The 26,472-nt window shown below is 36.7% G+C and overlaps 2 protein-coding genes across 3 annotated transcripts; one reads left to right on the top strand and one right to left on the bottom strand.

The window, feature by feature from the left end:
- The first annotated feature begins 151 nt into the window (after positions 1-151).
- Positions 152-12,042, top strand: LOC121428187 (sialin-like). 2 transcript variants are annotated; one of them, XM_041624790.1, is made up of 10 exons: positions 152-485; positions 2,987-3,204; positions 3,868-4,110; positions 5,412-5,499; positions 6,184-6,279; positions 6,549-6,673; positions 7,824-7,982; positions 9,680-9,812; positions 10,303-10,544; positions 11,141-12,042. In XM_041624790.1, exons 1-10 carry the CDS (start codon positions 377-379, stop codon positions 11,366-11,368), a joined length of 1,641 nt encoding a protein of 546 aa, XP_041480724.1. In that variant the 5' UTR covers positions 152-376; the 3' UTR covers positions 11,369-12,042. The 2 variants fall into 2 exon arrangements, with proteins under 2 accessions (XP_041480724.1, XP_041480726.1); XM_041624792.1 differs by having other exon boundaries at positions 398-489.
- A 1,648-nt stretch (positions 12,043-13,690) lies between these two features.
- LOC121427984 (sialin-like) lies at positions 13,691-24,209 on the bottom strand. The gene is made up of 10 exons (XM_041624563.1): positions 23,978-24,209; positions 21,138-21,346; positions 20,739-20,981; positions 19,444-19,531; positions 18,026-18,121; positions 17,480-17,604; positions 16,814-16,966; positions 16,182-16,314; positions 15,475-15,716; positions 13,691-14,731 (listed from the first exon to the last, which is right to left on the bottom strand). Exons 1-10 carry the CDS (start codon positions 24,078-24,080, stop codon positions 14,435-14,437), a joined length of 1,689 nt encoding a protein of 562 aa, XP_041480497.1. The 5' UTR covers positions 24,081-24,209; the 3' UTR covers positions 13,691-14,434.
- Positions 24,210-26,472: the final 2,263 nt, after the last annotated feature.

The raw sequence follows: 26,472 nt of genomic DNA, 5'->3' as shown, positions 1-26,472 counted from the left end.
CTTTGTTTTCGTTCTTTTCTCATCCCAATGTCCGCCTCCCTCCTTTTTATATATTATCTTCATTCAGAAAAAAAATCAGATAATTTTATTTCAGAGAACTTTGGAATGGACTTGTATATATAGTGACGTCATGAGTGCCCTTCTTTGGAAGTAAACATTTTATCGTAGCAATTAATAGTAATGCCATGTACGAACAATTTTATAGCACGTATTCTATCTTGTGGTCATGTGGTGTATTTTGCATCTTCCTAAAACAAACCCAAATAGCACACAAAGCAATCATATTCAAGAAAATGATATTTTGTGACTATTCGGATTCATATAGCTAGCTACCGGAACACGCCATTCGAAGATCTTCTACCTTAATTTGAACATTATGGCGCCTAGTCCAGATCCAGCCCTAGACAAGAATTATCAACATGACGCGGTGGACTTGAGCAATACAGAGAAGGAAGAAGCGATACCCCTCCTGCCAGGGAAAAAAAGCAAGTACAAGAAAAAAAAACAATTTTCTTCTCCACATGGGCGAGAAGATAGCATCAGAACGTTCTTGTCAGTCTTTTATCATGATTTTGCTAAAATATCATATATGATATTAAAAGTTGAATTGATATAATTAATATAAACAGATAAAGATCATTTTGTCACGCGTAAACACAATGATCGGGGTGTTATGATAGAAGTAATTAACACTTTATCATTAGAGTACCGAGTGGGGAGGGGGGTTGTACTCAACCCTATTTGTGTTGTTTTCCTGAAAGAGAGAGGGTCGTAAAAGCGTGAAGAAAAAAAAGAATGTTGATCTGATGAATGACCAAAATAATAAAAAAAAATCATCGCCGTCAGAAATTTTGAATGGGTTCGATTTCCTTGCTAAGCCCAGTGTCAGAATTTTGAAGGGGGCAGCATTTTCTTATACAGTGCGTATCAAAAAAAGTTTACACTTTGAAAAATCCCTGGGAAATTAAACTATAATTTTTCACATATAATCTTGGGTAACAGAATGTTACACTTGAGCATGTTGAGTGAGCACTGTCTATATTTTTCACGCTGTGTCAAGGGGAGAGGGCGAAATAAAACTTACCCTGCGAAACATTTCTCATACATTTTCTTTGCACTTTGAGTCGATTGAAATAAAACGGATACATTCCAGCATTTTGTAACAATTTTGCCACCCAAATTGAAATTTCAACACTTAGTAAGCACAACCTTTACCCTTTTGTGTGCCAGCTGGATCTGAGGACATAACTGAATCTGAACAAACGTTTATATCAGACATCTCCAGCATTTTCACTAAGTTTGTGTCATTAAAGTGTGTTTACATTTCATCTTTAATTTGATTCTTGTTTCCTCCACACTTTTCCCAAGCTTTACAATGATTAATAAATGAAAATGAAGCCTTAGGCATTTCATGTAAATCACAGCTCAGTGTAAAGCAAACATCGCCAAGATGGCCTCGGTGTGGTGTGTGGGGGAGTGGGATGGGGCGCAATGCACTCTTCGAAGTGTTTTGGGCAAGGAAACAAGTGAAAAAGCGTAAAAGATATCATCAAATAAATTTACTAGCTAAACTCCACGTGTTAATCATGATTAAGGTCTACTTTTATTCGCATAACTATTTCTAAGTTCTGCGCAAATCATTTTTCACTAACTTTTCAAAAGTAAGTGGTGCTCACTCAAGCGGAAATATTTTTCGACAGTTACATCGTCATTTGCTTTAATGGATCTTTACCAATGTTAAAATGTGGAAAAATCTTCAGGATATTACAAATATATGATTTTACAGGATTTTTTCTCGGTGTAAACTTTTTTTGAGATACGTACGCCACTGTGATTCTTAAAGAAAGATAAGCTTATATTAATTGCATATCATTCTGAAATGAATTACCCATCTTATCAAAGTTTATGGACCACCATTTTATATTCCATTATTCTTGTCGAAAATTTGAATCTAATGGGGATAAGATGTCACCCAAACTATAAATAATTTTCTTTAATTTCGATCTTAATTTATTATTGTATCCATTACAAAGCATTTGTGCTATGATATACAATTTCATTTCATCTGACTATGAATTCAAACTTTCCAACTGAACATTTAGAGATCCTCATAAATGAGACCCATGTTTGATGGCTAATAAATGCTAGTGCAAAGATCAGGTCGTTGAAATTCTAAAAGGACCAATTACCAAGCTGAAGAGCCTAAGTTCTTCCAGACGAAATGCATGCAAACTATTTTATTGAGTTGTAGAACATATAGGCCAGGAAATCTGGTTTTATCTTTCTGAACAAACATTGAATGGATTTCGACCAGGTTTATTTGATTTTCTTGAACGTCGTTGTTTGCAAAAACAACTATCTGATAATGAAGCGAATGAAAAAAAGGTCATATTAATGCCAAATCTGTGATATATATCACTATACAAGTTCTAATTGAGTGTTTAGCGGTCGTAAATTAATTCTTTAGTATCAGCCATTATTTGAATGACCGGAGTGAGCATGGTGAGGAAAAATGACAAGTCAGCACTTTTTTTTTGTTGAAACGGCAGAGCAGGGAAAGATAGATTTCTTTTATCTAGACAAGAATAGAAATGCTGTATCCTGTTTAGAAAAAAATAGAACATTTTGAAAAAGCATTTCCAATGGCGTGTATGCCTTTTTGAAAGCCAGAAAGGTTAAATTAATTATTATCCCAATGATTTTGCTCAACAATGATATTTTTTGTCATTCGTTTTGGATATTCATTGAAAATTTCAAGCACCCATTCACTTCTTATTTTCATGGAAATCAATATTTTTCATTTAATTATTTTGTCAAATTGTTCATCAACAAATCACAAGATAAAAACACATAACAATATTTTAAACAAAACAATATACATAAAGCATGAGTACAATATGGCCACTTGAATACTGATATGAATATCGATAATTATACATTTAATGATTAATATTACAATTTCTTAATTTTTCTTACTTTGTCCTAGAGCCTGGTACTGGTAGCCCGTTGTGCTCTTGCCGTTACACCCTGAGCTACATAGCTTTTATTGGTCTCACATGTGCGTTTATTAACCGGGTAAACATTAGTGTTGCTATGACAGCGATGGCAAACAGCACTTACAGTGCTACCTATGACCCCGTGAACTCCACTGCTGAACTTTGCCCAGAGAGATCAGGTTTCAATGAGTCGGATGATACCTTGGTGGTAAGCAAAGTTCATCAGATAAGAGACCAAAAGGCGATGAGTGTCAGAGAGATAGATGGAGTGAAAATGGATAGAGAGAGAGAGGAGAGGAGGGTGTATGCTTGGGGAGTAATTTGGTGAATTAAAGTACGGTGTTGACATCTGGTGTTGATGTTGTGACAACACCAAACTTAGCCATAACACCATTCTTGAAATGATGCCCGGTGTTGGAATTGTTCTCGGAAAATAATGACGTATTTCCGGTAGTTCGTGTTGAGCGCTGGTGCCGGGCTGGTGTCGAATTTCGTCTGTTGAAACGAAAAGCTGAGCTACGTGTTACGGTGTCGTGTATTTGTAGTGTTTTTTAACACTTCCACTGTTCTTGCATCTCTCTATTTTTCTTTATTCAAAGGAAGAATGTTATTAGGGTGATGATGTGTGTACGTATGCAGGTATGTACGAGTGAAAGCACACCGAAAGCATCCTCAGATGCAAAAGTGTAACTCTTCGAAAAAATCAATAAATGACAAAGAAAAAATCAAGGCAGGTTTAATAAGATTGGAATGAGATATGAAATTTCCAGTACACTTCACAAAATTAAACTTTTAACAACGAGATGATATAAATGCGGAATTTCGAGGCATGTGTGGTTAGTAAGTTTATTTTATCTGAATTCCAACCTAGGAAGGCGAATTTCCATGGGATTCCCACACACAAGAGCAGATCCTAGCCGCTTTCTACTATGGCTTCCCAGTACTGCAGGTCCCGTCAGGGTTACTGGCCGACAGGTACCCCCAGTGTACCACCATTATCATTGGCTTTGGGTACCTCACTTCAGCCGTGACATCTTTATTCATTCCTCTAGCTGCTTATCGAGGTGGCGTTCCAGCTATCATGGCGCTGCGAGTCATGTCAGGTTTGGCGGAGGTGGGTGACGAATTTTCGTTTCTTTCATTTTATCGGAGATCAGTCGCTCATGATTATTTGATGTTGTTTGAGGGCAGGAATTTTAATTAAACCGAGACCTCTTATAGTCGTTTCAAATATAGATGTGGGATTGTGATGGTTTAGTTGTCTTAATGTTTTTTTTAAGACATGGCACCAACGAAATGCTCTGATAGTAATTATTCATTTCACATTTCCTAATACGAAGGTGCTTTTAATGTCATAGCTGTGCAGTTTCAATTAAGAGAACAGTACTCATTTATGTTATATCTTATGTTGTACACTGGCACAAATAATATAATGTATACAGATACCTCCCGACTTATTTACTGCATATCGAACTAAGATAGCATTGTCTATTTTTTATTCAATATCATGGATATGTTTCATCTTGTTATGGACAAACAATATGAAATTAAACTTTGGACATACTGAAATCTAATCAGTAGCGGCGGACCGTCACCCGGCGGAGACAAAGCATGAGGGGCACAGCATTGTTTGTGAACAATGCTGTGCCCCCCCCCAATGCTTTGTCTCCTCCGGGTCACGGTCCGCCGCTGAATCTAATCACAAGAACGTGATTTACTTGTATTTTGGGGCAAAGTGTTTAATATTTGTCACACAGTACTCAGTTCCTCAGCTTAGTAATATTCTTATAGTTGATTACGCTATTTTTAACACCGTGACACTATTCATGCTATTACAAAACACATGCAGGGTTATAACACATTTCAAACCTCGCAGTGATGTGCGCTCTATATGTGTCACGCACGTATCTAACTATTTAATAAAGATGACGGACACTTACATGTAATAAGAGCCTATATTTGTATTAAAAACAATGACTAGATTCAAATTAGAAATACCTCGCTTTATTTGCGGTTTAACGAAAATCTGATCATTATATAAATATAATCTAAATAAATTTAAAACACACATAAAATATACATTGGATGCCCTTTTGAATTTGGGTAGATTGTTTTGACATTGTATTTAACATTCACCACAGTGTGCCGAGTGTATTTCTTTGTTCAATAATGTGGTGTAACCCATGATCTGAATCGCAATGCCATAATTTCACATCAATATACAACACACTCGGATAAATATGTGTCTGTTAAGGTGAAAACAAAAATGGGTGTAGTTTGAACATACAAAAACCAGACGACAAGGGAAAAAAATGCACCGAGGAAAATCTGATATATTCAATAAGATAGCATGGATATACCTCAAATAACTGAATTGTGCTCATAATTCACCCAAATTAATTTTATGTCATCCAGAGTGGGACTTATCCTTGCCTTTATTCGCTGATGTCACGCTGGGCTCCGAAAGCTGACAGGAGCACATTACTTGCTATCGTATTTTCTGGTAATTAAACAGCTGAAGTTATTCTGATGAGAGGTTTGAATAATTGAATAATATTATGACAATGATTGCGCTTTGATTTTGCTGGCAGCACAGATTATGCTTGATTTGAAGCGTTAATATTGGTGCAAAGAATTTTAAGCAGTATTTGTGTTAATAGTTTAAATTAGTGTTAATGTCAGTAAGGTTTGACTGGTGAGGGATCAGTGACGGATCGTGGTGGTGGTGGTGGGGGTGGGGGTAGGCGACTCGTAGACCCCATCTCGGGCTTCCTAAATATAATTAAAAAGAGTATGGGATCAAACGCCAACACCCCTTCCCTGTTTACGAGAATCGCAAAAGCAGAACAGTGTTGTGAAAGTTCAGTTTAGAAGCACAAACATAAGCAAAACGAAGTATTTCTTTAAATCATTGTGAGACCTAAATTTGAGACAACGTTAGGTAGATTACAGTCTTGAGAACCTTCACTGTAAATTAAAGTGACTGAACGCGCATTTGCCGCACTGTACTCACAAGATCTTGTCACCATTGGATAATTTTCGTATTTCTAGAAAACAAAATAGGTATGTGTTTTCTTGATAATGAATGTAGTAAATGCTATGTTCTATTCGGTCTGAAATTCAGATAAAGAACCTGAGTTTTGCCTGTTTCACTTCTATCATCTCTCATTCTCAACCCTTTTCACAGGATCGTCGGTCGGGCAAATCATTGCTCAGCCGATATCTGGCTTGCTCTCGGCATCAGACTTCCTCGGTGGCTGGCCATCCACATTTTATCTCTTTGGTAATTAAAAGGAAAATTTGAAACCTATCCAACAACACGCACATTAAAAACACTACACACTCTCAAATATATTTTGACAATTTGCCCTCATTCAACTCATGTGTCATTTACACTTTCAGAAATATTTCTCCAAAACATTGGGCACAGATAAGTCAACCCACTTTCTGAAAAATATAAATTTCGACAATTTAACCCTCATTTAATAATTAACTCATTATCGTGCACCAACGCTTTCATACCTTCATTTGTTTTTGTTTGCTATTTCATAGGTACTTTTGGAGTAATATGGTATATTATTTGGGTACTACTCGCGTATCCTTCTCCCCTAGCACATCCTAGGATATCGAAGGAGGAGAGGGATTACATCGTGAATGATCTCAAACTTTCCAAAGCGGTATGAACAATACAAATTGTATTTATGATTATCTTGTTGGAAATAGGCCTTTCCATTTGGTTTTATCGGGATTTTCATGATTTTAGGGGTTCGCATAAAGGCACGATTTTGTGTGCTAATGCAAAATTACACAAAAGGGCACCATCACTGATATAATGCAAAATTACCCAGCCGGAAAGAACACAGTGTCCCACAGTGTGAAACACAGTGTGAAATCATCTTCACACTATTAAATTGGAGCGTTTTAACATTGTGAATCACATCTTCACATTGTGAACGAGTAAATTCGCACTGTGAAATCAAACATCACTAAGTGAACACTCTGTGATATAGCACACTGTGGAGGTGTCCACAATGTGAAATCATCTTCACACTGTTAAATTGGAGCGTTTTAACATTGTGAATCACATCTTCACATTGTGAACGAGTAAATTCGCACTGTGAAATCAAACATCACTAAGTGAACACTCTGTGGTATACCACACTGTGGAGGTGTCCACAATGTGAAATCATCTTCACACTATTAAATTGGAGCGTTTTAACATTGTGAATCACATCTTCACATTGTGAACGAGTAAATTCGCACTGTGAAATCAAACATCACTAAGTGAACACTCTGTGGTATACCACACTGTGGAGGTGTCCACAATGTGAAATCATCTTCACACTGTTCAATTGGAGCGTTTTAATATTGTGAATCACATCTTCACATTGTGAACGAGTAAATTCGCACTGTGAAATCAAACATCACTAAGTGAACACTCTGTGGTATACCACACTGTGGAGGTGTCCACAATGTGAAATCATCTTCACACTGTTCAATTGGAGCGTTTTAACATTGTGAATCACATCTTCACAGAGTCGACTATGTGAACACACTGTGAGCACACTGTGGGACACTGTGTTTTTTCCAGCAGGGATTAATGATTATTAGTAATGGATATACCAGTAATTAAGATTATTATTACAATTGACGTTACTATCGTTACAGTTATCATCATCTTTATTACTGTGATTATCAGCATTATTGAATACAAAAATATCGATTAATTCATGAAGCTTTAAAGTCCTAATATGATGACAACGATAAAGTAACTGGGTAGTAATGAAATCCAACAAACTGTAAAGCATATTTTTACCTTTTCTTCAGCCACCGACGAGACGGAAGTACCCTTGGAAAGATTTTTTTACGTCATTGCCCCTCTTAGCTGTCTGTGTCGCCGATTTCGCCTTGCTCTGGGTCCTTTATTCACTTACTTCAAATCTTCCAATATTCTTGAACGAGGCTCTAAGATTTGACATCTCTCAGGTTTGTATCTAACAAGGGTAGGCCTTACATCAATACTGATACCATACCCAGTAATTAAAGGTACTTTGGTTTACTTGAAGTTCGAATATGTTAAACTGGACATGGAGTTTGTCAGACGCCGGACTACAAATAGCTATAAATCCACGATGTGGATAGTGCCGTGGAACCGCCAGATGTGATATGTCCATGACATTACCGACGTTTAATACCGAGCCTATAATCAAACTCTAAGGTACACGTTCTTGTAGACATTTAACCAAATGGGACTGATATTTCATGAAAAAAAAAACACCAAGAACTTCTGATCGATAGAAAACTTTGTCATACATCGGTGTATTCTAAACCAGCCAACTAACCGAATTAAGAACAATACTGTTTTATAAAAGGTCGGGTGACTGGTGTCTGGTGAATAGGCGATCTTAAGCAGGCTTCAGACCTCAGATAATGTTTGTCAGAAGAATGATAGAGAATTTTAACAACATTTTAGCAGACGCTTCCTTTAACGCGGAGGATCTTTTGTCAAAACAAAGCAGCCTTTGTCGAAAATCGGTGAATCAAACAGCATTGTCGTCCTGGACTCTGTATTTTTGTCCGGTTCGAATCTTAAGAGGATGCGCTGCCCTGGTCCATCAATTTTCTACTATGACCTCTAATCTGTCCATTGTGATATAACAGGCAGTTTTCAATAGATTGTCAGATTGTGAATGTTGCAAAGTGGATGCTAAAAATACGCCATTGCCACTTTCGGCGTTTCTGTATCACCACCCAAATTGCAGGCGTCAAGAAACGGCTTCGAACCCTACGCATGCTTATCAGGGCGAAACTGCTGTCTTTGAAAAAGACCCGAGAATTAAAAATATATACAACATGTGGGTAACTTTTTTTTCACATAATTATAATCTTGGGTTTGGGTCTCATCTATCCAAAGAAAGTAAAAGTTTCGACAGAATGTTACACTTGAGTGAGCACTGTACATTTTTGTAAAGCTCGCAGAAATCTGTTTGCGCAGAAATGCTCGTTTTCACGCTGTGTCATGGGGCGAAATGCACTCTTCAAAGTGTTTTGGGCAAGGAAACAAGTTTAAACAGGTAAAAGATATAATTATTCAAATCAATTTTACTAGCTAAATTCCACGTGTTCTTCATGATTAAGGTCTACTTTTATTAGCATAACTATTTGAAAGTTCTGCGCAAATCATTTTTCACTAACTTTTCAAAAGTAAGTGGTGCTCACTCAAGCGGAAATATTTTTCGACAGTTATATATCGTCATTTGCTTAAATGGATCTGTACCAATGTTAAAATGTGGAAAAATCTTCAGGATATTACAAATGTATAATTTTACAGGTTTTTTTTTTCTAATTGTAAACTTTTTTTGATACGCACTGTATAATTATGTTGCTGTGCGAAACTCCGTAGTGGGTCTGACTGATTGGTCTTCTATTACTGAACCCTTTCCTCAGCTATGGTCCTGGGTCTTTGATCCTAATGAAGTCTCAAAATTCTTCTTTGAAGGGGTGAAATTTTCAATATGGGAACTAGATATTACAGATTGAGGAGAAAACTTCCGCTTTAGTAGAGACGTGTAACATTTTGTTTCAAATATTCCGCTTATACTTGTGCGACTGTATGAATGCAAACGGTTGTTAGTAACAAGTGCATAATCACTGTTGTTTATATTTCATTTTTTTGTTAACAGTCAGGTATCATATCATCGGTGCCATATATTGCTTTGTTATTCTGTATCATGTTCGGTGGAGTGATGGCCGATTTTCTCCTGGCACACACAAGATTAAGCATTACTGCTGTCAGAAAAGTCATGACTACGCTCGGTGAGAATCGGAAATGGAAAATTGAAGTAATATGTCATAATAAATCATAATATACTTCGGTTTGCTTTTGTAATACCATATTTCTATTAACTTTCACAAATATCCTAACTGTAATCATGGTAATTGCTATCAATTGTTAATGGTCGTTTTTGTACACGAGACCCACAAAACATAGACCCACTAGGCCCCTTCCTTATTATACAAATCTTAAAATATCAATATCCTTTTCATCTTCTGACTCAATTGTTGAGTAAAGTGCACCTTATTTGATTCTTAGAACAGTTTATATTTTTAGAAATAAGGTATTTCTATCATTACTATTTATTGTATTATCATTTGCGGGACGCAGCTTTGTCCGGTGTATACGTTTGTAAAGATAGACCAAAAGTGCCTAAAAACCTAACATTTCATAATAATAAATAGGTATCAAATATCCTTACGTTCTTTTTAAGATTGTTTTACATTTTTTTCCCCACTTTTAATTTTAAAGGACTCGTTCCATCAGGATTTTTTCTAGTTTTATCGGGATCAGTCGGATGTAATGCAACTCTCGTAATAATATTCATCTCACTTGGACTAGCAACCACGGGAATAGCGTACTCGGGATCATCCCTTACGATGATGGAATTTGCTACCCCCTATGCTGGAATGGTCGTGGCCATAGCAAATACAGTTGCCACCATACCGGGATTCGTGGCGCCAATCGTCGTTGCAATCTACACAGAAAACCAAGTAAATACCAAGTGCAGATATAATATTTTTAAGTTTTTCATTAGTAATTGTGTTTGAATTTAATCATTACGTAATAATAAATGGAAATGATTCATACAGAAGTAATTGTTTGTTCTCTTCTATCAATTTGGTAGACTCCCACCTTAACACTAAGAAAATCTGTAGGCCTGTAGTATTTAAGAATAAGGTCGATTCTTGAAAAAATGTTTTCTTTCATTTGAATGTCCATTTTATTAACAACCGAGTGTGCGCGCAATTTCGCGCACACACACACAAATACCCTCACACACACGTATACGCACACAAACAGTAGAGTAGTCTTACATGTAGGATCGTTGCACTACCTTGATCAGGGGCGTCGGTCCTGTAATAGCCAATATCGTTTGTTTACCCTTATTTAAATTGTGCAAACACACGGTATTCCCCTCAATTTATCATAATTATGCATGTGGGCTATAAAACTACTTTGTTTTCATTTAAATGCAGGTGTTCCTGGTCTAAATTTGAAGTACTTTGAAATACAAATTTATCTAATGTGAGATTTTTGTATATTTCAAGATACTACTGAATAATGTCGGGGTTTTTTTGTATTGCAGGCAGACTTGGCAGGATGGAGACGGTTTTTCTGGATATCATTTGGGATCTCCATGTCTGCCTGGGTAATTTTCATGATCTTTGGAACCTCTGAGCTTCAGTCCTGGGCTAAAATAGACACAAGAGATGATGGCAGTGATTCGCCTAAAGAGGGCGGCGAGGAGGATTACAAAACGTCGATTCTGAATGAAAGGAAACTCTCAATAGATCGCAACTTTGGCGATAAGTAGGAGAACATAATGATAAAGTTACATCAACGAAACAAACCCCAAAAGGACAGATGCTATGTCATTGGTAATAACGTGATAGAGTTTGTTGATGTCCTGGGGAAAACCTCCTTTAATGAAGGGAAGCGATGGAGAACATAGAGCTGCAACTTTCCCAACCGTTGTCTTTAATATTAGACAGAGCCATATACAATCTAAGTTACAAATATATTTTGTGACCATCCCAAAACCAACAATTCGCCCAAACTGAATTTTCAAATTTAATTGAGTTTGGGAAAGCACATACTACGCTTTTATAAAATTACATGTATGTATACATGTAACTTGTCAGAATTTATCAACAGTAACCCGCGAAAAGACTTGATTGAATGCAGAAGTAACTAATAGAGAGCTTCGCAAAAAAGGAGAAAACAACGTTTGAACTGAATTCAGGGTTTACTCAAATAGTGTGTGAATTCTCATGATACCGGATTATCTTTAAGATTTTGTTACTTGCCTTTCACAGTATTCGTGGATCAACACAATACAGTCTTTCATTTACCAATCACTACAGACCAGGCAGATCTTTGCGCTCATCCACCTCTGGCTTACTTGTCATTCCGAAAGTTTCAAAAACTTGGGGGAAAAGATCATTTGCTTTTGCATGCCCCACTTTGTGGAATAGCCTTCCTGAAGACATAAAAAATGTACCTCTGTCGAAACTTTCAAAAATCTTCTAAAAACGTTGCTATTTAACTCTTAGCTCTTTATGCGCCTTGAGCACTCTACAGAGTGGATTTGGCGCTTTACAAGTCTCATCATTATTATTATTATTATTTCAAGCAATCCGAAGAGAATTTGTGTCAAATAAATGCTTGCATCATGATTTCTATTCAACTTTTCAACTTGAAATTTTGACAGTATGTATGAAGAACTTATTAAAAAAAAACTTTTTTTCTGCTTTTAGAAGACAAAATTACTATTTTTTGGCTATTTACAGAGAAAATTAACATAAACACCTTCGGTTTGGTGGGAGGCTGATAAAATCTTCTTAAGATACAGCAACCCCTTTCGTTCACAAGTAATATTAGCTACGTAACCGTATTCCTTTCTTCTTTCATACAATAGTGTATATTTATGAATGTGAAGTTGGGCCAATAAAAAAATTTAATTGCTCCTCCCCATGAAGCTCTATTTGTAATTTTACCTTGCTTTGCGATTTTGGAATATAAATGAAATGATATGATTTGAAATGTCAATGGAAATATACACGAGAACAATTTCTGGTTGTGGGACTGACGTGGGAAAAATGGAAATCATTTCATTTTCAAAGGAGCATTTTCGTGTCTGTAAACCTTTGTTTACATGTACTTATATTTGTGATGCGTTATGCTCTATTATTGTATTTAACATTCGAATTCAAATTCAAATTGATTTCCAACAGAAAAAATGCTATACAATTCATTAGGTATAAATACATTCTCCACAAAAATATGACAAATTTGTATTAGGCAAAATACCCCCAAATGTTTAGCCAGACGCATGTAATGGAAATATTGGAACCATATGCGTTTGAGGATTAATTATGAAGATCGAATATAAAGTCCAATCTGTTGCATATTAAAACTGGCTTGACTAAACAGAAAAAAGGACAAAAAGCGCCACTAATTATCCTCATTATCTGATGTGAAATGATAAAGAAATGTCTTATTTGGATTGATTAACAAAACATTTACGTATGCAACAGGCAATCAATATCTCTTATTTTCTATTTATTTCCATTCAATTTTCGCTAAATACCATACCCTAAAGTAAAAACAAATTAAAGTTAAGAATGACAGAAGGAAAGTAAAAAGAGCTTTATCAACATGAAAAAGCAATTTCATTAACGCCTGATACTCACCATTTCTTTGGTATTTTATTACAAAAGTTTGTGTTCACAATATTTTTCCTAAATGTTGTAAAATGTGTTGAGAGCTGTGGACAATCATGACTACTACAGGTTGCGATTCAAAGGTGGAGTTCACCACAGAAAAAAAATGTTTGAATAAATAGACAACAATCGAACTGGCATATAACGCTGAAAAAAAATCGGATGTAAAAAAAAATTATTGAAAGTTATGACATTTTAAAGTTAAGCTTATTTCTCACAAAACAGTGATATGCAAAACTCAAAGACATAGAAATGAGACAGTCAATGATGTCCCTCATTCACCATTTCTTTCGTTTGCTATTGTTTGAATTATACAATATTTATTCTTTTTTTTTTACAAAATTTGACAATAGGGAGCGACTTGACTGAACCATATAGGCCAAGTAATAAACAATGGTAATTCCACAGGCTTAGGGAGGAATTAATCGTTGTTTCACTTGACAATGAGGAGAAAATAAGTCTCCTTATTAGCATACCGACCAGGTTGTGCATATAATTGTTTTGTGAAACTCAGCGGAACTTCAAATGTCATAACTTTCTGAGTTTACTTCCGATTTGTATGAAATTTATGCTTGTTGGATTTTTCTCTTGTTATTCAAATAAACTGTTTGTTTGGGTGAAATTGTCTTAATAAGAGTTTTTCTTATCCTCGAATATATGAAAATTAAAAATGAAATTCAACTGCATTCACGCCATTCATTCCAATATTTTCAGTGTGAAACATTTCACCTAATCATCCAGAATAACCATATGACATAATGATTTTATTTGGATCTGATTAAACATTTATTAAAGGGGGTGTTCTTTATTAATTGATATGGGGGTAATTCTCCTACATAATAGATACCATGGCTATTAAAAGCAGTAGTAAATGGAATCGAGCAATGGCCTTATCTGAACCGAATGAATCATGAATTAAGTCCATTTAGATCAATTGCGACCAATCGACAGTCACTAACCATGAAGGATAGCTCAGACTGAACCAAGAACCTGAAGATCAAATTTTGTCTGTTAAAACCACTTGAAATTAATTCCGGTTGATCTTTCCCTATGTCTGCATCGGGAAGGTTCTTCCGTTGACCCAACACTGCCTTTTTTTTCTAAATGTTTTAAATCACTCAAATAGGTTTGCTGACCCAAAGATTGCTGATCCATCATCAATTGGGATACATTAACTTTTCCTTTTCATGATGTGAGTTGTAGCCGTGGTCAAGGTTGCTGTTGTTGCTGATGTTGCCGACCTTGTGGCAATTGCCATTGCTGAAGACATCGCCATTGCTAAAAGTGTTGTGGATTCCTCCATACTTGCCCTTAGAAGAGTCGATATTTCCTCCCTTGACTTCTTGAGCCCAAGGTTGAAGTTCCGAAGTCCCAAAGATTGTGAAGATTAACCAGGCCAAAACGGTTATTCCAAATGTTATCCAGAAAAATGACCTCCATCCACTCATATCAGCCTGCAAGATATAAAGATGCTTCAATTAAAGGTAACACGGATAAATAATACCGGATCTTTTATTTAAGATTCTAATTAATAATTTATTCAATAAAAGTAAAATCGGCAGTTCTCACAATCACACACACAAAAAACAACAACTGATTTTGATCATGTTGACGGAATTAAGATGTCACTGGAAAAAAAACCAGAATTTATAAGAAGTGACTTTTATTTGTTACGAATGTCGACTATTGTTATTTGTAATAGATTATCACATTTGATAAATGATCAACGAAGAAGCTTGGAATCTGTTTGCAAATTGTACGATCAGTCTGCATGAAAGTATTCATACATTGATTAATGCATATATACCATAACCAGGATAACAACTCAAATTGCAAGATGATGGCGTAGTTCAATGTACTCAGAGACTTTTGATTTTAGTTGGCATTCCACAATCCTGATATAACACTGTTAAAAACCGTGATTTTACAGATTTTTTTTTTTTGGGGGGGGGGCAGAAAGCAATAACAAAATTCTTATGTAAATTCACAAAACGTGCATTTTCCTGCAATTTAACAGAACAGGTCTGTTTAAAAGGGGAAAAGGGTGTTTTATTTGAGGAAATGTGTGATATTCCATACACCAAACACGAATTTCCTGTAAGATAAGGCAATCTGGTAAGATTACAGGTGTTCTCGAGACTCTGCTGCGAGTTGCTACTGCGGATCAGGATGTAGAACAGTCTTGGAAAGGTTTTACCTGATTTTCGGTGAATACAGCAACGACTAGTGGTGCGACGAAGCCTGGAATGGTCGCAACCGAGTTTGCTATGGCAACACACATTCCAGCGTAGGGGGTAGCAAACTCCATCATGGTGAGGGACGCCCCTGAGTAAGCAAAGCCAGTCATGCCCAACGCCAACGAAATAAAGGTGATAACTAATCCAGCATTGCATCCAACATAACTAGAAAGGACAAGAAAGGCTCCTGCGGGCAGGAGACCTGCAGAATAGATATTAGAAAACACATTTAGAAATCAGGCGTGCTTTTGGCTACTGCATTTTGGAATTGTTTGGATAAATTGCGATCTTGTTTGAGAATGGGCCGAGTATAACAGGGATTAACATAGAGACAAAAAATATATATTGGTGGAAGCGAAACATCTTATTGTATTGAAAAAAAACCTGAACAAGTAGCCACTGACATTACAAGATGGACAACATCCCCCCCAACAAAATCAAGAGGGGAAGGAGGAAATACTTTTCAAGAACCTGGTGTTTAGGGTATGTATCTCTTCCCGATCTTAAATATAGAATACTTGAGACATTATTATAAATGTGTTAATAGACAAAGTACTTTAGGTCACTCTGAGATGCTCGAAGCAAGGTCGTTTTCGAAATCCGCGGATGAGTATGGTGTCCACCTTGTATTGACAAGAAGCAGACCTACTTGCAATTTTGTTCTTACCGAGTGTGGTCATGATTTTCCGAACGGTGGTTAAATTTAAGGGGGTATTATTTAGAATGAAGTCTGCCACAGAACCCCCGATCATGATGAGGATGACGAAAGTAATATGCGGCATTGAAGAAAGTATTCCAACCTGTGGTAAAACACAAAGCAAGAAAATGAAAATATAGGCTTGACTCCTACAGTATACGATTTTTGATGATGAAAACAAGTGCTAAATTGACACGGCTGTATTTCCAGTTGTCACGGTGTATTGTGAACTTAGAAACAAGGACGGCTATATACATGTTATATGTATTGCCAAAAGGTAATCAATACTGTAATACAAATGAATTTTAAGATGGAATTCAATTGCTGACCAGGGACCAATCAGAATCGATCCTCCATATTTCCGATTCATCGCAAACAGGTCGTTTGTAAAGAAATATGTATTCCGTAGAATACTTGATTATGGCGGACTAATCGATCAGAGATTACCTGACAGTTGGCATGGTTGGGTCAATGTCATTCGACATCATGAACAGGAATTCTCAAGCTTTGAAGTCTCATACCATCATTATTATGAGAGCACCTACATGTATTACAAGGGTAGATCACGAAAAATTGGTAGGACAAAGAAAAAACATACAAACCTGAGTGATGTCAAACCGAAGAGCCTCTTTTAAGAATATGGGAAGGTTTGAAGTAAGCGAGAAGTAGATCCAAAGGAGTGCGAAATCGGTGGCACAAACAGCATAGAGGGGTAATGAGGTAGCAAAGTTCTTCCATGGATATTTCTTGGGGGGCTAGAGAATGAATACAATATTCATTGTTTAAATTTTACATTTCACATACAAAGGTTTCGCCAGATCAAGGGATGTTACAAATAAAGTTCCACCAGATTAATACACACTGCAAAAGGAATTTCATTGATCGTCTTACTACTACTACTACTACTACTACTACTACTACTACTACTACTACTACTACTACTACTACTACTACTACATTATTACTATTACTACTACTACTACTACTATACTACTACTTCTACTACTACTACTACTACACATACTACTAGTTCTACTACTACTACTACTACACATACTACTAGTTCTACTACTACTAAACATACTACTACCACTTCGAAATTCACTGGTTTTGATACTGTAAGAGGTACATGTATGATGATACTATTATTTTTTATTAAGATATTTACAACAATTTACATAATTCTCCGTATCGCAATTAGATTTCGAATGAAACATGTCAAAAATTTGTTTTTTTTTAGTTGAGAGAAATAACGAGTACAGACATACCGAATTTTGGTACTTAAGCTCAGCAATGATATAATCTCTCTCGTCTTGTGATATCCTGGGATGTGTCGAAGGGGAAGGATATATAAGTAAAACCCAAGGAATGCACCATATGATGCCTAGTGTACCTAAAAAGTTAGGATGATAATGATAACAAAACAAAGAGGCTACAACCATAATGAAAACAAGAATGTTTAAGATATTGACGATGACAACAAAAATAAAAAAAAAATATTACTGAATATATGTATTATATTAATACCATCAATAAAACAATTGTATATAAATGTTAACAATAGAAAATGTGACAATGGTTATAATAACGATAATAATGTGGATGTTCGGATTGAAATAGATTTTATGATTATAATCATTGCCATCTTTATCGCTATCATTAGGATTATTCAGGCTGATTATGATTATTATTATTTATAAATACCGCTATTCCTATTATTAACTATTATTATCATAAGAATTGATAACATTGCAATTACTATCATGGCGATAAAACTCTGGCAAATATAAAAAGTAACGGAAAATTGTCCTTACCGAACAGATAAAAAGTTGATGGCCAGCCACCAAGGATGTCCGAGTCGCAAAGAACGCCAGAAATCGGCTGGGCAATAATTTGGCCGGCCGATGAACCTGGTAGTGATTAGATCGGGGGATGAAATTTGGACAACAAAACACTACTACTACTACTACTACTAATAATAATAATATAGGGTATTTATGCTGCGCACATATCCACCTTGTTAGGTGCTCAAGGCGCTCCTATATTACCCGGCAAAGCTAGGCGTTCATAGCGCACACAGCTTTTTATAAGGAATTACTTCCTACCGGTACCATTTACCTCACCTGGGTTGAGTGCAGCACATTTGAGGATCAATTCCTTGCTGAAGGAACTTACGCCATGGCTGGGATTCGAACCAACGACTCTCTGTTTCAAAGTCCGAAGACTAATCCACTGGGGATCAACGCTCCACATGGAAAATATGAGGGTACCGTGTGCGGGTGTGGATGTGCGTGTATATGATAAGGAGGATACGTGGGTTACTATTTTATGTGCCTTTTTGCACTGCTAATTATCATGCCTTATACAAAAGCGAATGTATGCGGGTGTGTGCGTTTACAAGTTCGCGGTTGTGTGTGTTAGTTTGTTATTACCTATCTCTGTGGGAGGGTGTGTATAGGTGAGTGAGTGTGCGTGTAAATGGGAGTTAATGGATGGGGCATGGTGTATGTGGAGCGTTGTGGCCCAGTGGATTAGTCTTCGGACTTTGAAACAGAGGGTCGTGGGTTCGAATCCCAGCCATGGCGTAATTTCCTTTAGCAAGATACTGATCCACAATGTGCTGCACTCAACCCAGGTGAATCCTATATTATTATTATTATGTGAGAGGGTAAGTTATAATGGAATAAAGTTCCAAGTCTAACAAAGATAAAAAAAGACGTTGTAGACCAAAGAGTTTATACATCACGAATCATTTCATTCTGCTCTTTTCATTAAAAGAATTGCGCAATGAGTATAACCCAACTCGTGTTTTTCTATCTTAAAGGTATTGTTTAACTTTGTGAGCAGCCGATTTAAAAAAAATCTCAAACCAAGATGAAACATGTGAGCAAGTCTATGTATTAGAACTAATAAACCCTGAAAACAACCATTATTGAGAATGAAAAGCTAAAACTACAAGGCAAACCCCGATTTTGTAAATATGCGTCTTATAGACGCCTTAATAGTACACATAAGTGTATGGGATGAAATTAATATGGTGTTTCCGGTCACTTTATATTTCAATTTTTAAAGCACTAAATAATTATTTTTGAACGCAATTTTTTCTGGGCTTCATTTTTGTAACTGATCACAGACACAGGTGACAAGTGTGACCTTCTAGCTCAGATTTTAAAAAAAGTCAAACCAATGTTAACCAATCACTTTAAGTGAACATAGGTGAAGGGATTCTTACCAGCAAAGGCGATTGAAATCTGCCTGCTCCTGTCTGCAGGTGGCGTCCATCTTGACAGAAGCGAATAAAGACAAGGATAGGTGACACTCTGTAAAAACAATTGAATTAAAATTTATCAGGATGTATCTTGAATACAACGACTAATTTGCATAACCATGGACATTGAGTATATCAAAATTAATTTGCCAATAACTTGTTTCAAGTTATAGATGAAAGGCGTTGTATATAGTCATGAATACTTTAATAGTTATACTATTTGTGATTTCTAGATAATGTGAATATGGCCGCGGAATGGTTTTGAACGTGGGTCCTTAGCTAAAAGTGGAGGCTGAACATGCGTGAAGCCATAATTCGATGATGGTTCTTCACTATCGTATTTTATGAGTAATTCATACCCGTTTTCCCGCTCATTTCTATCCTCGTCCTTCTTTTTTATTCCCGCCGTGCCGTGTACGTTGGATTGTGTGTTACAGGCGGATCCCCGTTCAAGTTATCGCTTTTTATGCTTTCGGGGCCTTACGCCTTCTTCTGTAAACAAGCCATATGACCTTGTACATATTTGTATTATTTCTAGACAAATTGATTTTGTGTTGATTCATGTAAAAATACAGTTTTGTTTAAAAAATATTTACATAAATGAATGAATGATTTTATGCCAACATTTCATATCCCCTCGTTCAACTTCGAGATAAGAAAGAACGTATTAAAACTCATAATAGTATTCATATTACAAAATATCCGTTTTTTATTCTGATTGATTCATAGGTTTTTTAACCACCAAAGATTTCAAAAAAAATCATCATGAACATTTACAAGCAATTAATTACTTTGTTTTGAAATTAAGCAATTGTTGGTAAATGTTGTATTGTCCGTAAATTGTCCACAGAATATTTAAATTACATCATTATACGATATGTTTGTATAAGACTGCCAGGGGGAAATGGAACAAAGAAGATGAAATGTACTAAAGGGGCATTTAAAGTATTTTAAAATCTTGTAATTATTACACGCAATAATAGTAAACTCTCTTCGAAAACTTTCAAAGTCCAGAATACTTCTTTTGAGCCATCAGATTTGTACAAGGAGAACTGCACATCGTGCATGTCGTGTAAATAAAACACATTGGCGTTGAAGAAGTAATGGAGAATACAAAGATTGAACCTATTGTCGTCCTGTTTTACAAATTTTATGAACTTCTGAATATAGTCTTAAATAATTTCAATACTTTTCCCCCCAAAATGAGGTAATAAAAGTTTCAATTTTGATATAACTAATGTCAGCAACATCACACTCACCTCTGCGACACCTGCAATGACACGCAATGCGATAATTGCAGATGCACCAATGTTGTAAGCAGCAAGAGGGATCAATAAATTAGTTGCAGATGATATTAGGAACGCTAAGCAGAGTATCATGGTTGTTGATCGCGGGTACTTGTCGGCCACGAGGCCAGCAGGAATCTGGAATAGGGGCAGGCCATAATAGAATCCCGCCAGGATTAGCTCTTGGGTTTGTGCGTCCCAGGGAAATTCACCCTCCTATAAAAAACCATAAACAACAATAATAATCATAGATCAACAATAGCAGTACAAACATATAGCAACAAACAATCAGATGGATTATAAGTTGGAGTTTATTATCTTTTATCATTTCTTGTATCCCTGAACAACTTTAGTCCAGTGATGCTTCCCTACCTTTTCTTCACCCAAACTTTCATTTGACCGCACAGGGCAGATTTCAGCCGATGAGTTCACACCTATTTCATAGGTCGAGCTGTAAGTACTGTTGGCCATCGCCGTCATTGCAACGCTTAGGTTTACACGATTTAAGTAAGCACATGCCAATGCAAAGAAAGACATGTAGCTTACAATGTAACGGCAAGAGCATATCGTGTTGGCCGGTCCTGTTAAAAAAGGAGAAACAAACCCAGATACAGCAGGTAATTAAATTAGAGTCTTTGACATTTCACAGATATAAAACATACTAAAAGAAATCTTACATAATAGAGTTTTCGAATTCACGACGCAGCCACTTTCTACAACGCACCAATGAATGCAAGTCAAATCGAAGCTGAGAAGCTTTAGTCGAAAGTTTGTGGCCGGGACAGCAGATAATCCCAAGTCTTTTTTGACCGGACGAACAATTGCAAATACGTTGTTGCCCAGAGTCACGAAACGAAACTGCTGTTCCCGTCCACATGGGTCCACCAATTTTCCACAAAAGCCTTTCAAATCTCCATTGTGATTTACTTGCATTTTAAAGCAATTGGAGCGTTGTCGAGAGCGGCCGCGTCTAACCAGTGGTTAGAGCATTGGACTCATAATCGCAAGGTTGTGAGTTCGAATCCCAACTCTGCCATTGTCTCCACTTTGATAAAAAGGCCCAAGAGTGATATCTGTCGTCTGTTATGTCAGCCACTATGACTGATTAACCTAGACGTAATTGCGAAAAGTCTGTATTGTTTCAACTTTAGAACCACCGCGACAAGAGTGATTTGTGCCGGGCATGCGCACAGACGAGACGTGGTTTTAAACTTTCCAGATGCATCGAGGTAAAGGTGATAATTTTGCCTAACTGGAAAGAACACAGAAAGAGTCCCACAGTGGGTTCCACAGTGAGTTTTCACAGTGTGGAACACAAGGTGGAATCACCTTCACACTGTTAGATTTGAGCGTTTTCAACAAAGCGAATCGCATATTCACGGAGTCAACCACGTGAACACGTTGTCAACTGTCACACTGTCAAGGTGTCCACAGTGTGAAAATATCTTCGCCCCATTGGCGGCGGAAGCCAAATTTAGGGGGGACAACCAAAAAATTTTTGACAAGCAAAAAAAAAAAAGGTTCTCAATCCAAAAATTTTAGGGGGGACGTAGGAAAATAAATTGACAAGCAAAAAAAAAAAAAAAAAAGGTCATCAACAAAAAATTTTAGGGGGGGGGGGCGTCCCCCCTCCTCAAATTTAGGGGGGACATGTCCCCCCCCCCGCTTCCGCCGCCTATGCTTCGCCCTATTAAATAGGTGTGCACTAACCATGCTAACAATTAATAATAATAATAATAGGGTATTTATATTTCGCACATATCCACCTTGTTAGGTGCTCAAGGCGCTCCTATATTACCCGGCTAAGCTAGACGTTCATAGCGCACACAGCTTTTCAAGGAATTACTTCCTACCGGTACCCATTTACCTCACCTGGGTTGAGTGCAGCACACTGTGGATCAGTTTCTTGCTGAAGGAAATTTCGCCATGGCTGGGATTCGAACCCACGACCCTCTGTTTCAAAGTCCGAAGACTTATCCACTGGGCCACAACGCTCCGCGTTCTACACATTACCAGAGGAAAAAGGGAGTGTATTCAAGTTTTCTATTTTTTTTCAACTAGTAATGTCACGTGACAGTTGTACATGCATTGACTAAGTCAGTGAAATACACTTTGGACGTCTTACACATTCGTTACTTGAATCAAAGTTTCCACATTCATAATGTTAAATCACTTATATTCTTAACATAGAGAAAGCGGGACAGGGCAAATCCTAGTGGGTGAAAGTAGGTAACATACACTGTAAAAACTGCGGTATTAAAACTGACACCAATTGGTGTTAATAGAGGACCACACCACGAGGTGTTAAAATTGCACCCTAGAGATTAAACATAACACCGAAGAGTGTAAATGTAACAACAAAAGGTGTTGTAATAACACCACCAATTTAACACCGGTGTAAAATAACTGGTGTGGTCCTCTATGTACACCGGTTAACACCCCAGTTTATGATGTGTAGAAAGATTGACAAATCACAGAAAAAGAGAAAATCATAGGAAGCATCAGTTGTAAAAGGAAAGGAAGGAGAATGGACAGAACTTCATAGAAGAATGGATTATCAGCGAGTGAAGTTCACGACTGTTGTGTCAATAACAAATTACAAGGTATCGTTTATTCACGCTGGCCCAATCAGTTGGTCAATATTTACAGTGTTACGGGTGGATCTGTTTTTTCCCTAGTTTGACTGTTCAAAATGAACTAGACCTCTTTATTTTTAAGTAACATTTTTTTAGTACATGCAATCAGCTTAAAAGGCTTTACGTCCACTGGTTCGAACCGGAAAAGACTGGAAGGTTTGAAGATAAGTACAACCATATCATCGTATTCAGGCATAACAGTGTGTTCCAATGATGTCAAATGGAATAAGCTCGTTTATTATTTTGCAAAAATAAATTCATAGTCAATTGAAATGAGAAACTGGTTAAAAAAATTGGTGTTTAATCCCCAACACAGCATACACAACATTCATGCTCTTTAGCATGTTTAGCAAGGCATTTGAAAACAAAATCAAATCGATGAAATTGTTGCAGTTAATGAGCTGTTCCATGAAAAAATAAATCTTTATTATCAACATTTATGTAATAAGGTCGGGGTGGAGGGATGTATGTACAAAACAGTTGATTGCCAACTCAGCAGCCCCCTATGAATAAAAAACAGTGAAGATGTACCTCAAACGATTTTGACGAACTTCCTTTCATGTTTTCTTTACTTACTTGGTACCGTTGGAAGCAGTGAGTCTAATTCTTCATTCCCCTGGTTCTTCTCTTGAAGAATGACTGAAGATTCTTTGTCTAGACTCGATATCATCTTTGACATTTATATTAACAAATACTACAGCAAAATAACTACTGAAAATAAGTAATCGACAGTCTTCGGGAAGGAAGCAAAATGAGCAAAATAACTACTGAAAATAAGTATTCGACAGTCTTCAGGAAGGAGTCTGTGTACAAGAAATGTGATGATCGCAGTCAGCTCAAGTGGTTTTATATGTTACCTTTCCACTCTTCATATCTTTTGTTAGGTAGAGCTCATGATATTTACTGGTCCTATCTCGCTATTGTCATTTCATGTTTGATTTGGGGTATTTTCGTTCCTATCAGTGGGTATATGGGTTCGAATCGGTAGCGTAATATTATAAAATCAAATCAACAAATCAAATAGACGCGCTTTGTTCAGTGTCACCATCTCACCTGCAAAACACACTCCAGACCGATCAGAGCTAATACGTTATTATCAATATCATATCACCGATCGGATTGGAGTCGGTCTCATTCCTGTGACTGTAGCATAAGACCGAGTTTCAAGTTCATGGCATCCACTGCCAGCCATACCCCAAGTAAATATGCGATCACGTGACACACGTTGACCGAAGTTCATCATGTACTTGAAAAGAGAACTACATTGCAAGATGTATATGTGTATCATGATGGAGCTTGAATCTGTAGCTGCATGTGGCAGAAGCGTCGATCCTGGGGTTGGGCAGGAAGGGGGAGGGGCGATCGCCCCACCAATGAAAATATACGGGGGGGGGGCAAACATATCGTTTTTGCCCCCAATAATTCCGCATGTGCAAAAATGAAATAACGTTACACAGAAATCAGCAAGCGAGATTGGGATACAAAACTTGTTCTTTATTTAAAATCGTGCTCAAAATGTCCGCTTTTCAGATTGGAATATTACAAATTTCAGCTCGGGCTTCTCGCTCGCATCATTTCTGTAGCAAAAACCCATATTTTTCATGATTAAATAGGTAAATTGAATGTCCCGTTTTCAGTTCTAAAACCCAAAAGAACTCCCATTCCGAATTGCAATAACCTTTCGTTGAATATATATCTTGTTCTTTTTGAAGAACGTCCATTAAACTCAATTTTTTCAGATCGACATATCAAAATTTTCAGCTCCCGCTTCGCGCTCGCATCTTTTGTTCTTTTATATACCCATTTTAATCAGTACAAAAAAGTTTAGAATATCAGGCTTTCATGTCAGAATAAAAAGACATTTCAGCTCGCTTTCGGCACTCGCATTATCTGTGTAGTGCGATATGTATCTTCCACATGAGGTATCTCAAACAGTCCTAAACAGGTATCTTTTTCCTGTTTTCATGTCAATATAATACTAAAAAAATTCAGCTCGCGCTTCGCGTTCGCATAAATTTGTTGGTGAGATATGTATCTCCTCATGAGGCATATATATATATATATATATGGGTGTGTGTGTGTGTGTGTTGGGGGTGAGTTTGTTTGTTTTGTGTGATCGAGTGCCTTTGCAATCTTAATTCGTGATTTTGCCCCCCCCCCATCTGAAAAATGGATCGACGCCCCTGGCATGTAGAGGCTTAGCTGTTTGTTTTCCAAATCATAAACAATATGATAAGAAGAAAATAATACACAGAAAAACAAACATCAGCGAAAGTTATAATTAGAGTTGACACATACATCATGTACATAGTTGTAACAATGGCATGAATGGGGTTTATTGAAATGCCCCTGCGTAAACTAAAGAGCCATGGTATGACGTATTACTCAGAATATCAATAATGCTATTTCGTCACGTTTGGGGTTCGCATTGTCAAATTATCATGACGTTAAGTTTATGAATCATAACTAATCTACACAAAGCCAGAATTTTATTGATTACTTCTGTAAATACAAAATGGCTGTTATCGGACAGGTAAGTGTGATTTATGATCAGAAATATAAATATATTACGTCTTGTTATATTGATATAAGATTTGCTGACATAACATTTTCCATTACGGCCTCGGCTGTGATATTACTCGTTGTATGCCTATATGATATATCAAACTTGTTTAAAATATCGTCCACTTTGACTAAGCGCTATATGATCCTCAGGCACAACTTTGTCAGAAAATTGAAGGAAAATTTTAAGAAAGAAAATTGAAGGTACTAATAATCCATAACCAAGTGACCCTAAATAAATACTTTAGGATAAGATAGGAAATGAATATATCACCGTATTTTCCCTGCACAAGAGGGGCAATTTTAACCTTGACCAAACTAACTAGTATGACTTAAATGTAGAAAGAAATGTGGATAAACACTAAATTCGTTAAGTGTCTGAGGGCTATCCAATGTCAAATATTTACTCGGATTTTACACGGAGCGGGAAGCATACATTCTATCCATGTGTTATTTAACAAGTGCCAACTGGAAAATAGTGTGTTGTTCCGGGGGAAGTCGAATGAGTT

The sequence above is a fragment of the Lytechinus variegatus genome, chromosome 14 (assembly GCF_018143015.1).
Source record: "Lytechinus variegatus isolate NC3 chromosome 14, Lvar_3.0, whole genome shotgun sequence".
In the NCBI taxonomy this organism is placed as follows: Eukaryota; Metazoa; Echinodermata; class Echinoidea; order Temnopleuroida; family Toxopneustidae; genus Lytechinus; species Lytechinus variegatus.
This window is presented reverse-complemented; position numbering and strand designations above follow the sequence as displayed.